At 44.1% G+C, this 15,869-nt stretch overlaps 1 protein-coding gene across 1 annotated transcript in view; it reads right to left on the reverse strand.

Annotated features, from left to right (window-relative positions):
- ACOT12 (acyl-CoA thioesterase 12) overlaps positions 1-15,414 on the reverse strand; it is a 517,871-nt gene extending 502,457 nt beyond the window's left edge. Inside the window, exon 1 of the mRNA XM_085640749.1 lies at positions 15,139-15,414. Within this exon, the coding sequence (XP_085496875.1) occupies positions 15,139-15,322 (184 nt within the window). The 5' untranslated portion in view covers positions 15,323-15,414. The remainder of the gene's footprint in view (positions 1-15,138) is intronic.
- Between the last annotated feature and the right edge of the window lie 455 nt (positions 15,415-15,869).

The following is a 15,869-nucleotide window of genomic DNA, read 5'->3' on the forward strand; positions in this document are numbered from 1 at the left end:
TCCTTAAACTCTTAACTTCCAACCGCGACTTTCCCCATAGAAGTTAACGGCGATTCACGGCTGTGTTCTCACACTGCATGCGCCCCCCGTGGGTCCCCTGTGTCACTGCCTGGGTGGTTCCTTGTGGTCCAAGCACTTCTACAGGCTCTAGGCCTTGTGTCTAGTTCAGTCGTGGTTCTTATACCACTTTATTGGTATATGGTTTGGTACGCCCCTAGGGCTGTGGTAAATAATTTAATTACCGGGACTTAATTTGATACAGAAACATAATAAAATAGCTCAGTAAATAAGAGGCAGAATCCGTGGTATTAGAGGTTCGGAATGGGCTTTATTCCAATGGTCGATTATAATCGGTTGCTCCAAGTTCCATCACCACGAAGGTTCAGGAAGTGAAGTACATACGTTATTGACAATCAATTACTTTTATACAATAAGCATTACAGTGGAGCAAATACAAGAGGCGTAACAATTGATAGTGGAGGTAATATATTCATACGTGGCAAAGATAGGCGTAACTGGGTGTGTTTAAAGAACGTCATCAGATGTGATGTCATAAGAGGGTGGTTACATGAAAGAATTTCGCAATGTCAGCAGAAATACTTGGCAGAAATGCGCGCGCAGCAGCATGACGTGTGATTGACGTGCAACTAGGGGGTGAAGGGGACTTGACATTTAGCTCTACATGTGGCGACAGAAGTCTGGAGGGTCAAGTCAACCTAATCCCAAATCATATCTAACATCCTATGTTTAAAGAACTATGTTATCCAAAAGAGAGGTCTTTTAGAGTAGAATCTTATTCTATACTGACTATACTGACTGTTAGTGCGTGTACAAGCGTCTAAGTGTCTACACTAGATGCGAGGGCAGGAGTCTTCCATAGTAACAGGGCTATGAATTACTTGCATGAAGACAGAGAAGCCGGGCCTTTGCTCGGTAGCTGGCAGTATGTTTACTTAAGCTACTAGACAGGAATGCATTGGGCAGGGAGCGGAGCAGATAATTTCCGAAGGTGAAATACAGTTCTTGGCAGGCAGCAAGCTGATGTCAGGCATCGTGAGCCGCGCAGGGAATGAGACAAAGTTCATGGTCACAGATGCAGGCTCGGACTAGAGCTTCAGAGACAGAAAGCAAGAAAAGCTTGATGACAGAATCAGGGCCTACTTGCCTGGACTGTAAAATGGCATAAGTGAACCATATAAAGGCGGTGGCCTTTCGTACTTAGGAATGGAATATCCGGCCCATTCATGGCGGATCTGAAAGAGGACATGTTAACGGTGGACGCACATGTATTTGCGTCTTCATAACTGGAACTGGAGGGAACATACATGTACTTGTAACATGTACATAGAACCGTTGGGGTCCAAGATAGGGGACATAACTGACCAGAAAAATCCATATTTCCACATTCCCTCCTTGTCCCCTACTTGCCCGTCAAGAGATATCAATCTTCATTAATCCATTGATCTGTTCATATAGTATCATTTGTTCTTCTTTCTTCTTCTGGGATCTTGAATGAAAATCTTGATGTGGAATGCACGATGTGGCACACAGACCACAAATCGCTGGTCCACATTGCAGGCATAAACAGCAACTGAATAGTATGAGAAGGCCAATACCTAGGAAGGATAGGACCCTCCATCCAAAGATAGATAATACACTCCAAAACCAACCGGACCAAGTCCAGGTGCCTGGATTCTGGTGTATCTGGCTTACAATCTTATGAAGGCGTGTTATAGCTTTATATACAGATGGCGAATTTTCTGGTATGAATACGCAGCAGCTTGATCCGATGACCCTACAAGCTCCGCCCCTATCGGCCAGGATGACGTCAAGGACAAGACGATTTTGAAGCACAACAATCCGCATAGCAGACTGCTCTTCTGTTAAATTGCCTAAGGCGGAAATAGTTTCGTTCACTACTGCTTCAAGGGTTCTAGTCAATCTACGTATCAGCTTACTATTAGTAACGGTACCTATATAGGGAAAGAGACCTTTATTGAAATCTGTGTATTTTTCCCATGCTGTTTCAGTGTAGTCGACTATTGGGAGATCTCTCCTTTCTCTATTGTGTACTAAATGAGTATTTCTGTGATAATCAGGAGGAGCTAGAAAAACAGGTGGCAAAAGGAATCCAATGTAGCAGGTACCATCCCAATCTAGAGGCAAACGTACATATGCCGTCTGACCACATATAAAATAGGAATGGCGGGAAGCTCTAAATGTCGACTTGCCTTGATCACTGAATTCTATTACAGTGGTGCATCTACTATGGCCCATATGTATGGAACCATTCTTTCTCACACATAATTCACCTTTTACTGGAAATACTGACATGGCGGGCAAACTTGGATTAGCTTCGGATTCGACATTTAGGATCATAAGATTAAGCGTAAAATTACCTAATCCATATACTTCATTTTCTAGATCAGTTCCTGTTCTTTTGGGAAGTCCCTCCTTGTTGGGGTGGCAGACTTTAAGTAAAACTAAGTTCAGATTTCCCCATACCCAGTTGTCTTGATAAACTGCAGAATTTGAATCTAAGGAATTAATTAAACTAAACCATGCTCCACAGGAGCCGTTGTGTGTGAACGGGTATGGAAAAAGAGGTAGAATCCCTTTATAGTTCTGATAGGGAGGGAGTCGGCCACATATCCAACAATTTGTAGCATTGCTAACCTGATGGGAATGATGTAACATACTAATAAAAGTGTTATTGCGCAGCGCAAATCTATAAGACAACTCAAACGGAGGTAATTCACTAAAAGAATGTTCAGCAGTAACATTGTAAACATGTCTAGAAATAGGATAATATATGTGCAACAATATACTTGCGGTAATTATTAAAAGACTTAAGAAAAACAAAATTAATAACGTCACTATGCAATGACTCCGCAGTGATTTACAGTACGCCTGTCGTTTCAACATTTTTCGGGTGTTATCTCTATTCAGGTCCAAGGGATACATGTCAGAGACAATTCAACCGCTTCACCTCGGAGAGGACTTAAACAATCAAATTGCTTGACTGATTGGACCTGAGCTTTAGTTTATAATGTTCGGCATTACTCTTTTCAACAAAAGGAAGTTTTGAGTCAATGGGTGAAGACACACGAGGTGTGGTATTCACATCTGCTGGTAGTCCATGAAATTTCTTGATATGACTTGAATGTACCCAGCCTTTTCTGCCTTCGATCTTCACGGCTGTCCTCGTCGTTAATAACACGAGCTGAGGCGACCTCCACCTAGTATCCAGCTGAGTCTTTCGATCAAAGTTCCTCACTAAAACGAGATCCCCCGGAATTACGTCATGGGGTTTCACTTCAGTGTTGTCAGGAAAAGCTGCAGCTACCTGTGAACGACAAGATTGTAGTGCAGACATCAAGGAAGCCAAATAATCTGTCAGCATATTACAGTCAATATCAGTTATTTTACGTGGTATAGGCGTCCCCCACATATTTGGTGGTCTGCCAAAGATCACCTCATACGGGGATAGCCCTGTTCGAGAGTGTGCTACCATTCTCATGTAAAAGAGTGCAACTGGTAATGCTACTACCCAGTCGACACCTTTCTCCCTGCATATTTTAGACAATCTAATTTTCAGGGTCTGATTATGTCTTTCCACGAGACCTGCTGCCTCGGGGTGTCGGACACAGTGGAATTTCCACTGATAACCTAACAAAAGTGAAACGTGTTTCATTAGTTCGGATGAGAACGGCTGGCCGTTATCTGAGTAGACAGCACGTGGTAAACCGTACCGTGGGAAGAATTCTCGAACTAGCTGCTTGGCAGTGGTCGGGGCAGTGTAATCTGATACTGGGTACGCTTCGGTCCAACGGGAAAGAGCACAGACAACTACGAGAACATATTTGAATCCTCGACATCGTTCCATCTGGATATAATCCATCTGGAGGATTTCAAAAGGGTGATCAGGAGGCTGAAATCCACCCTGCTCTACGGGAATGCTTTTTCCTGGGTTGAACTGACAACAGATCATACAGGTACGGACTTTTTGTTTCGCTGCTGCTCGTAAATGTTTGTTGAACCAAATATGTTGAATGCTGTCTAGCATAGCTTTCTCTCCTAGATGCGCTGGACTATGGACAGTGTTAATAATGACTTGGACCATTGAATCAGGAAGGAACCACACAGATTTTTCCTTCATCATCCATCCTTGATCTGTTTGGATCCCTCCTAATTCAGTCCATTTCTCTATTTCGTCTGGAGTAGCATGTGTCTGTATATCAATTACGTCCAGAGTAGGATCTTTAACCGTCATACAATGTGTTGGTGTCTGGACTATTGTCTTTGTCATGTCGGATGTTTGAGTTTGAGCAGTCTGTTTAGCTGTTCTGTCAGCTAGATCATTGCCTTGAGAAATGATATCAGTAATTTTCGTATGAGCTTTACATTTCATAATCGATATTGCAATGGGTAAATGTATTGCATCTAATAAGGCATGAATGAGGGGTCCGTGCTGAATGTGGGCACCGTGAGAAGTTAAATAACCTCTCTCTCGCCACAGCACGCCGAAGTCATGTACAACTCCGAATGCATAACGTGAATCAGTGTATATGTTGACTTTTTTATTTGTGGCTTGAATACAGGCTTGTGTCAGAGCGACGAGCTCTGCTGCTTGAGCGGACAAGGTATTTATACACTTGGTTTCAATAATTTCAGTGTCTGTTGTGACTGCGTAAGCGGCCACTAACTCTCCTGTACCTGTTCTCATACATGAACCATCTACATACAACGTTAGGTCTGGATCTGACAATGGGACATCTGTCAAGTCTTGTCTGGGTTTCGTCGTTATTGTAATAACATCAATACAATCATGAGCTAGTGGGTCTGTTCCATTTACAGGTAAAAGTGTGGCAGGATTCAATGTGTTACAACGTCTGATTTCTATATGTGGCTGAAACAATGTTAGTTCATACCCTGTAAGTCGTGCTATAGTCAAGTGTTGTGTTTGCGTTCGATTCACAAGAACCTCTACTGCGTGTGGTACTTGAACTGTCAATGGATGTCCTAACACTATGGCATCGCTTTGTCTGATTGCTAAAGCTGTCGCTGCCACTGATTTCAGGCACGCAGGCAGAGCCTGAGCTACGGGATCTAATGTACTAGAAAAATAAGCACACGGTTTGTGTGATCCTGCTTGTTCCTGTGTGAGTACTGACAAGGCAGTACCTTCTCGTTCTGTAACAAAGAGTGTAAAATGTTTTCTGTAACATGGTGTTGCTAAAACAGGTGCTTGACATAGAGCTTTCTTTAAGCTTTCAAAAGCTAGTGTGTGTTCCTGAGTCCAAGGGAGGACAGTCGATGTGGCTGCCTCCTGTGTTGTTAATTGAATGAGTGGTTTTGCTAGAAACGCAAACTGAGGGATCCACTGCCTACAATATGAAGTGAGGCCTATGAAAGCCCGCACCTCCTTTTGTGTCTTGGGTATTGGCATATTTGCAATTAACTGAATGCGGTCAGGTGTAAGCTGCCTTCCCTCCTTGGACAGCGAGTGACCAAGGTAAATAACTCGCTGGACACAGAATTGCAGCTTAGAAGGGGACACCTTGTGCCCCTTTTCGGCTAGAAATTGTAAAACCGTCAGTGATGCTTTTTCACATTCAGGTTCGCTTCGGGCGGTGATCAGCAGATCATCGACATATTGAAGCAGAGCAGTGTGGACTGGCATGTGGATACTGTCAAGTTCTCGTTTCAGTGCTTGGCTATGGATGCTGGGGCTTTCTGTAAATCCTTGAGGTGCGCGTGAGAATTTGAAGCTACGTCCATTCAAACTAAATCCGAACAAATATTGGCTTTCCGGATCTATTGGGACGCTGAAAAAGGCATTCTTGAGATCAATTACAGTAAAGAATGTTGCTTCGGAATCAATAGCTGTCAGTAATGAAGAGATGTCTGGAACTACGGGGTATTGTGGTACAATACATTTATTTAATTCGCGCAGATCAATAACCAATCGATATACTGGGGAAGCCTTTGGATCAGTTCGTTTAAGAATCGGAATTATCGGTGAATTACATATATTGGAGTCGGTCTCCACAACCACTCCTTGGCCAATAAGCTCGTCAATGATTTGCAGTAAAGCCATTACAGCATCTGGGGGTAACTTGTATTGTCGCATTCGTGGTAGTACCACTCCTGCCTTTAGTGTGACTCGATATGGTGTAATGTTCATGCAACCAACATCTGTAGGGCCTTGTGCCCATAAATGTGTGGGTAAAGTCTGCAGTCGGGATCCATGTCTCGAGACACATAATGACCTTTGAAATCACGTAAAAACAATCTTACTCCTTCCGGAGAACAACATATTATAGCTCCTAGAGCTTTCAGTGTTTTTATACCTAACAAGTTTTCTGGACATGATTTAGTAAGCAATAAATCTGTAGTTCTGGTCAAGGGTCCTATCGTAAGTGGAAGAGGCTGTGATACTTCATTAACAATAGGTTTTCCTGAAAAACCAAGGGATATATTCTGTGAGCCTGAGAGGGGTGCCCCTGGAACTTCACTACGTTTTATAGTTGTTCGACTTGCCCCTGTATCAAGTAAAAAATTTCTATCTTGGCCTAATAATTCACTATGTACATAAGGTCCTTCTTGGTCTACAGGGACCTCGATAAGGGGTAAGTCAACTTCCCTCTCTAGGCTGGTTCATGCGTATCGTTGATAATCAGGATAGTCATACTGTGCGGTCTGGTACAGCTGTCGTGTCGTGGTTTGTGTGGCAGCAGCCGGCAGCGCTGGTGCGGCTGGCACAAACTGTATAGACTGTTGTGGAGCTGGCATGGCTTGTGCATGCTGCGGTGCTCCTTGTTCATTCTGATCCTGTCTAAGTGGCCGTGGTCTTTCTTTTGTAATACCTGTGGCGATATTACGCTTCAGGACTGGGCAATCGTGTATGTAATGTCCTGGCTGTTTACAATAGTTGCATGTCCCTTTTATAGGTCCTGCTGAATCACCGGAATGTGTCGTACCCTTTTTATGTCCTTCAGCTGGAACTGTCTGAGAGACTAGCATTTTCATTTTCGTGTCTTTCATGCGTCTTTGTTCATGTTCTTGTTCCTCTCTAATTCTATTGTAATGGTACTGTAACATTTGTAACATTTGTGATGGGGTATTACCTTGCCATGTACTCTCGAATTTTAATACTCTATTCTTCACTTGGGGCAAAGAATTTTCAACTAATTTTGTCACAAACAGATGTGGGTATGACTCGCTACTTGCTTTTATACCACTATTTATACCAAAACATTTTTCGAATCGGGCATAGAAATCACTAGTGTCTTCATCTTGCTTTTGTTTACAGGCTGAGATTGCACCCCAGTCTTCCTTTTTCGTAGTTAATAAACGTGGCAGTACCTGTACTAATAAACCTGGTAATGCTTTAGTTTTGTCCCCAAGCCCCGAACCTGGACCTCGGGCTCTTTCTTCATTTTCTAATGCTGTCCAATCTATCTTTTGGTCTCCTACCTCCCACTCTTTTTCCTTGAGTTTTTCATAAATGCCAGCAGGCATTAATACCTTTAATATTGTCATAATGTCGGGATAGGTATACTCTCCCATGAGTAACATGTCTTTAATTTCTCGGTGGAAACCCGCTGGGTCTTTGTCATGACTGGGTACCACTTTCTTCATTTCTAACAATTCTATTTTCGATATGGGCGTATATACATATACACGTTTAAACTGATTGTCCTCGCCCTTTATTGGGTGTACTTCTCGTAAGGGGTTCTGTCTGTCCATGTAATACATCGGTCTTTCCTTGATGGGCAATGAAACATGTTCTGGACATACAAAAAGAATGTACTGCTTTCTGGATTCTAGTATTTCCTTAATTAACTTAGTACCTGAACCTCTCCATCTATTCGTGAGTAATTCAGTCAATATATCAGGTAAGGGACCAGGATCTGAATGTTGGCTTTTATATAGTATAAGAAGTTGTTGAATCATATAAATCCCAGCTAAACGCTGTTCATCTGGGGTGAGGTTCAAAAATGTGTGTGCTACTGTATCATCACCATATTTTCCGGGACTGTCAACCCAATGAACGGCTGACCTGGCTAATTCTTGTTCATCCATAGAATCGAGTAAATGATAACCCCTTCGTTCTCGCAGTAATTTGTCAGCGACTTGGAACGAATGCTCGGGGGACCTTATATTTATTATAGGTGTTTGGAAATTCCTGTTATTATCTGGACATATCGGACGTATCGGATCAGTAAAACATCTGGTACTATTACAAGATCTTCCTCTACCTACATAGGCTATGGTGTCTGACTGTCCTGTGGGCAGTCCTGATCCTTCCTCCTCCTCGTTTTGTTCAAACTGGTCTACCGCTAATCTCTCTTCGTGTAGGCGTTCTATTTCTTTACGGATCTTTCTGCACATGGCTATTATACAGTTTTGCTTATCATGTCTCCCTTCTGATATATTCTGGCTCCATCTGGTAAGAATCTGCATTGCTTCCGGGTCTACCCCAGGTCGGTCTTGATTTCTGATCACACAATTTATAAGGAAACGTAACAGTTCCCCCTGTATTTCCACTTTCTGGTATTCCATAGCTCTGTTAATACATTCTGAATCTCGCCCTGTTTGGACAAAATGGTACATATTATCTAGATGCGCAGCCATTCCTGGTAACTTCCCTAAATACACTGCGGCTCGTCTGATACGTAATGATGCCATGATCATTTCGTCCTCTTTGCCGGGCACAGGGTCATATCTACAATCTATAAGAAGTTCCTTAAGCGTACGGGCATTTATGAGTTTGGGGGTACGTGAATGTGCTGACTCTTGAAAGGTAAGTTTATTTATTCTGGGTGGCGTAGAAAAAATATTGGTAGCACCTCCGGTAGCCCCGTCTGGGGTATCGGGTGTGAAAGGATTCGTTGAACGTGATACAGCAACTATAGGTGTGGACACAGCTATAGAAGTAGCTGTAGGAACAGATGTAGAAACAGATGTGCTTGCCGGAACTTGTGTCAGGACTTGTTGCTGTAAAGATACGGGTACTGGATCTTGGCGTTGAATATCCCTGGCAGGCGGTCTATGCGGGGCGGGGTTAGCATACTCGGGAGCTGCGTCATCTAAATATGAGGAAAGAAAAACATCTTCTGCGGTTCTAGGATGCCCCTTAGGATGTACCTTTATTGGAAATAATGGGGGTGGCAAGTCTTTTGGTATCCCCGCAGTAGCCTTAGGTAATCCCTCGGCCAGAAGGGGATACATACCCTTCATAAGGGCATGTCTTTGTCTGTCTACTTGTTCTGATTTTACTCGTGTACCTTCTTCAATTAATAGATTTTCTTGAACTTTATTTGAATTCTCTTTACTCTTCTCTTCCTGTCTACGTGCTTTTTCTGTGCGTCTATACGATTCTTTACGCCATAATTCAATGGCGTCCTTCTGTGATTGTCTAGCTTTCTTTTTCCATAATTCTTCCTCTACTTTCACGATGCACTCTGCATCCCAGGTCCCAGCTGCGGGCCACCTCTGACTTTCTGGTAATTCCTTAGTGTAGTCTACCCATAGATCAAGAAATAATATAGCGTCTAGGCCGTGTTTATGATACATGAAGTACCCTGGAGTGTCCCTAGGAGGAATAGGAACAGCTTCTTCGAGTACCCCTTTTCTAGTTGTGATCTGTCTTAGTTTTGAAAAGAGCGGCATATTGAAAACTGATCTGATACTTGGTTTTGAACAAACTTAATACAATAAAACACAATAATGAACAGTCATTCATACCACATGCAGGACATATCAATACATTTAACATTTAACATTTACATGAGCAACGATGATGATGACGATGATCTAAGAAAACTTAATCACTAAACATAATACTCGGCATTTAACTGAATTATTCTGAATTTATATACTTGATATACTAGATATACTGCTAAACAGTACAGATACACTGCTGAAACAGTGCAGACCGGATTTGTGTACCCAAACCCGTCTGGACCGGCACAACTTATGTGCACGCCAGAACGCCTCCCCAGCAATGGTACTCACCGGGTAGCTCGGAACGGAAGGCCTCGGAACGGATCTGAACTGAACTTGAACCGGACTGGACTCGACTCGACAACTTCGGACACTTCGGGACATCGGAAACCTGGTGGGCCTCTGTATACCTCGGATCTTGCTCTCTCAGCTAGGCTCTGGTCGGGATACTTCGCACTTCTCACCGCCTCGTCTGGGTGTTGATCGCAGCCTCAGTCGCCCCCGCTTGACCGGAGGGAGATACAGGAAATCCTGCTGGTACGCGTTGTTGTCCGTCCAGCTGTGGCAGGAGACCGGGCCTGCAACGCACCGCCGGCGCGTGAGATGAGAAAGTGTCCCTGTTCGGGCGCCATTTATGTGGTAAATAATTTAATTACCGGGACTTAATTTGATACAGAAACATAATAAAATAGCTCAGTAAATAAGAGGCAGAATCCGTGGTATTAGAGGTTCGGAATGGGCTTTATTCCAATGGTCGATTATAATCGGTTGCTCCAAGTTCCATCACCACGAAGGTTCAGGAAGTGAAGTACATACGTTATTGACAATCAATTACTTTTATACAATAAGCATTACAGTGGAGCAAATACAAGAGGCGTAACAATTGATAGTGGAGGTAATATATTCATACGTGGCAAAGATAGGCGTAACTGGGTGTGTTTAAAGAACGTCATCAGATGTGATGTCATAAGAGGGTGGTTACATGAAAGAATTTCGCAATGTCAGCAGAAATACTTGGCAGAAATGCGCGCGCAGCAGCATGACGTGTGATTGACGTGCAACTAGGGGGTGAAGGGGACTTGACATTTAGCTCTACATGTGGCGACAGAAGTCTGGAGGGTCAAGTCAACCTAATCCCAAATCATATCTAACATCCTATGTTTAAAGAACTATGTTATCCAAAAGAGAGGTCTTTTAGAGTAGAATCTTATTCTATACTGACTATACTGACTGTTAGTGCGTGTACAAGCGTCTAAGTGTCTACACTAGATGCGAGGGCAGGAGTCTTCCATAGTAACAGGGCTATGAATTACTTGCATGAAGACAGAGAAGCCGGGCCTTTGCTCGGTAGCTGGCAGAATGTTTACTTAAGCTACTAGACAGGAATGCATTGGGCAGGGAGCGGAGCAGATAATTTCCGAAGGTGAAATACAGTTCTTGGCAGGCAGCAAGCTGATGTCAGGCATCGTGAGCCGCGCAGGGAATGAGACAAAGTTCATGGTCACAGATGCAGGCTCGGACTGGAGCTTCAGAGACAGAAAGCAAGAAAAGCTTGATGACAGAATCAGGGCCTACTTGCCTGGACTGTAAAATGGCATAAGTGAACCATATAAAGGCGGTGGCCTTTCGTACTTAGGAATGGAATATCCGGCCCATTCATGGCGGATCTGAAAGAGGACATGTTAACGGTGGACGCACATGTATTTGCGTCTTCATAACTGGAACTGGAGGGAACATACATGTACTTGTAACATTTACATAGAACCGTTGGGGTCCAAGATATGGGACATAACTGACCAGAAAAATCCATATTTCCACAGGGCCCAAACGTGTATTTGTGCTTTTACCGTTGAATACTGACTTGTAACTTAAGTACTTCAAACTCCAGCCTCATAAAGGGATTAGAGGGGTGTGTTTTATCTTAAATACATATATTTTAAATATATACCTGGTGTGGTTGTCTTTTCATTTGGTCATTCAAGAGATTATAGACTGGTAAAACAAGCTGCTTTACATTCCTTCAAAACTTAGCCTGAAGGCTGCTCTCCATAGCTACCACTAGGATAGCTTTCAATAAAGGTTGTCTTTAACCTATCACCATAAAGGGTTGTTTGGACTGATACAAGGTGCCCACTATAACTGGTGGACAGCATATATCAGGCCAACTTCTCACACAGAGACACTGATAAAAAGTTATTGCCATGACTATAGATTCACAAAAACACACAGTATGCCGCACCATCGTTCTATATGCTAAACCGGTACAGGGTCTGACTGGCCCACAGGGCAATCAGGCAGTGCCTGATGGGCTGCTCTGACAGATCAGTTTGTGAGCTTGTTTTTTGGTTGTTTGTGGTCTGCAGGGCCTGTTTTTACTGTTGATTTCCCAGATATTGAAACAAACATTGCTTGCAGCAAGCTCGGATCCATGCAGTCATCCATATATTTGAAAATACTTATACAGCATGATTTACAAGTTCAAAACTGCCCCAATTTATAAATACAAAAATATATATCTAATTTAATAATGGGGGCCATTTTTATTTTGATGCCTGGTCCAATTTTCTGTCTCAGTTCAACCCTGAAATGGGGACAAGCCAGTAGTCCGCTGTCAGCAAAATTAGGGCATGCTTGGTGTGCTCCTTCAGGTCACAGGACAGGTCCAGGACCTCAGTCATCTTAAGGGACAGCATAGGCTTCTATGCACTAGATTAGCTTGAGGCTAGAACCAATATCTTGGAAAACAGATATTTACAGTTTTGCATTCAGGATAAGGCAACATGACTGTATACCTCGCAGGGGACATTCCCGTCCCAACAGCATGTTCAGGCACTATTATGTTTTCCTAAATTAATTTGGCTTCTTCTATGGTCTGTTCACTCTGTACATGTTTAGTTGACTCCTGTAAATGTGATATTTTGTGGATACTAAACAAGTGCATATCAATGTATAGTCAATCATTGGTCTAAATATACATTATTTCCATGCACACATTCGGTAATAGTCGTCCTACAGCCTGTGTATGGTGAGCAATATGGATGCTTAACTTTCTTTTCTTCTGGAGAGGGTAGCAAGGAAAGCTGATGGAGCATGTAAAGTTAACAAAACCTCAATGCCTTGCTTCAGTTAGATCCGCCCTATATTATGGAGAGCTGACAGTGGCCAAGATCCATACAAAGGAAACGAGATCTGAATAGGGGGAGCTATTGAGCGATCTGTAGACCTAAGGAACTAAAAGGTCACAAACATCCCCTTTAGAAGAGTTCAGAGGAAAATGGCAATTCATTTGCAATACCTGAAGTGGTAGTACCTTAGGACATCTTGGTTCCTTGGCAACAACGCAAAAGGCTTCCTCATCACTGACCCTTGCTGATTGCAAGTCACACCTGAATGACTTCCTATTGACCAGTCAACTTCTCCCTCCTTACCTTCCCGCTGTTCAACCACACTTCTAGCAGCATCGCTCAGTTCACCAGATAACAAAACATGAAAACAACTACAGTTAATCGCCTTTAACTTCCTGGCTACAGAAGACTTCACCAATGCTGCAAACACTTGTAGGCCAGAGCAGAATCACCAACAGACCAATGTCCTCTTGGATAGCTCTGTAGCCAGTCCAGCCGGAACGGTCAACAACTCCTTGAAATCAGGCATCTGCACAAAGGAACTCTAGATGTCCTAAACCAAACGTGCCGTGAAACAGGAGATCCTTCTTACATCTGGCCAATAACAGGCTCCTTTAGTAAAAAAAGATAGAAAGGTTTGCTTGAAGGCTAATATGTGCATTGGAGTACCAGCATGCTTATACTTGAACTCTTCCTCGCTTTTGATACTGTTCATCACCCCAATCTTCTGCAGAGACTTGGAAACAAAAAGGAAGCGAAGTGAAGCCGGCTGCATCGTTCCTACCAGAGGGATCATCGCCATCTCCCTTTTTGCCTTCAGGACAGCTCCATTCAATTCACAACTAACGCACCTAACAGTTCTACTTCATCTGTAACTCTTGCCTTCGCTCTCCACCGGACCTACTCTCCTGCTTCACTTGCAACTATTACTGTTATGCAGATAACACACAAATCTTATTCAAGTATGAAAACCCATCTGACTTTGACGCATACTTAAATGGACGACACGGTAAGTGAAGATCTCTCATCACAGGAAAATAAACATCACAAATCAAAATATTCATATGCAGCAAATGAATCAAACACCACCCATTAACAATATGGCCTCTGCAACGAGGCCCGCCACCAAACAACGCAGCCCAGTGGGACACAGGGGTATCCACAGACTCCAATCTTTCACTCGTAATCAGATTGGGTTTGTCCAATATGTTTGAACTGCACAGTTGTTCACTTCTTTCCCTCACATTGGCTATAGTGCCCGCATTGCGTGACCCGCTGAAGCTGGAAAACGCAGCTAGCTTGCAGGTGCAGCTTCTCACAGTGCGTGGGGGGAGGGGGGAGTGTGTGGTGTGGGAAACCTTAAGTGGATTACTTCTGTAACCAAACCTAGAGTTTCAGCAGCTTCGCCGCTCCTGTCACCGCTTCAGCCAGCAGAGTAGCAACAGGAAGTTAATGTTTTGGAAGTCGAAGATTCTTTCCCATCAATGCTTGTTTTAAGAAAGAGGTTACTTTACCACTATATATGTTTCGGCATAAAAAAGATTTGCAAATAGAGTAGCGTGTTAGCATTCAGTTAACTTTATCAGCGTGTTATTTAAAATGTCAGCGTTTCAATAAGGCTATCGATATGTAGATAGGCGTAGCGACATGAGATACAATGTCTCCGCATAGCACTAAGCTTATTAGCATATCATTAAAAATATATCAGCGTGTCACTACAAATACCAGGCCCATTACTGGCAACTTTAACTCCTCAGCAGGTCTCTCTCAGACTCACCATGTCCTCTATGCATTATACGGCCATAAAAATAAGCAGCCGATCTTGAAACGTGTCAGCGTGCGGTTCAAAGTGTCAATGCGCCACAACCATTAACATATTAAAGCTGGTCTGTACGGGGTCATCGTGACGTGTGGAATGTCAGTTTCCCAATGGCATCGGCATGAAACTGAACGCACAACCGCGTTATTAAACGTATAGAAGCTTTGGGAATAGTATGTAATTTTGTTAAACGGATCACCGTGCAGGCGCAGTTTTATTTGATACGCATAGCAAGTGGCATAACAACGGGCATTGTATAACTAAACTTATCACTGCGTGCTAGTATGGGGTGTATCTGCACATTGTCAAAAATGCCGTTCAGAGGTACAGGGTATTTAAAAGTAGGACTACGTCCACTCGAAGGCACGTAAACAATCCCCAGGTAATCAAGCGCGTCAGCGCATCTCTCCCGAGTGCCGCGAGGACAGTGCGCGCAGCGCCCCCTGCGGGCGCAGCTCTCACCGGTCAGGCAGGCGGCCGTGTCGATCCACATGAGGAGCTGTCCAGCGCTCAGCTCGCCCCTGTGGTTGGCGTGGCAGGGGTTGACTGCCTGGCACATCAGCACCTCTCCAGGGTCCCTGCCCTTCAGCTGTGGTGACTTCGGCACGACCCCGCCGGCCACCTCTGCATCCGGTTGGTGATCCATGGGCTCCGGGGCGGGGCAGTACCACTGGCGGAGGCAGGAGCTGCGGAGCTCCGGAGAGGCAGCCTTCGTGTGCCCGTCTCTCGCAGCACAGGCTGTTAATAGAGCATCGGGCGCGGGGAAGCGGCGCGGCCGGAGGGGAGGGTCTATGGGACGTCCAGCAGGTGTGAGAAAAAAGAGGCGGCTCAGAGTGTGCCGGCGGCTACCAGAGGTCGACTCGAGCATTAGAGGGCTCTCGCAGGCTGCGGGGAGAGAGGCAGGTGTACAACGCGGCAGGCGTGCAGAGCGGCAGGCATGAGACCAGGTACACGGTGAAGCATCGGGAAGAGCAGGCTAGCGATGCAGCTGGAGGAGAACGCCCGACGATGCACCGTAGCCGAAAGCAGGCATAAACTCCGCATGACTGAACGCAGGAACGGATGCAGCATGGCAGAGCACAGGCAGAGATTCAGCGGGACAGAGAGCAGGCAATCTAGCAATAGAATTGTGCATATTCAGAGATGTACATTATCGTTATGGTCATTGCTATTCCATTTTCCAATTATTATAT

The sequence above is a fragment of the Triturus cristatus genome, chromosome 2_1 (genome assembly GCF_964204655.1).
Source record: "Triturus cristatus chromosome 2_1, aTriCri1.1, whole genome shotgun sequence".
Classification (NCBI taxonomy): domain Eukaryota; kingdom Metazoa; phylum Chordata; class Amphibia; order Caudata; family Salamandridae; genus Triturus; species Triturus cristatus.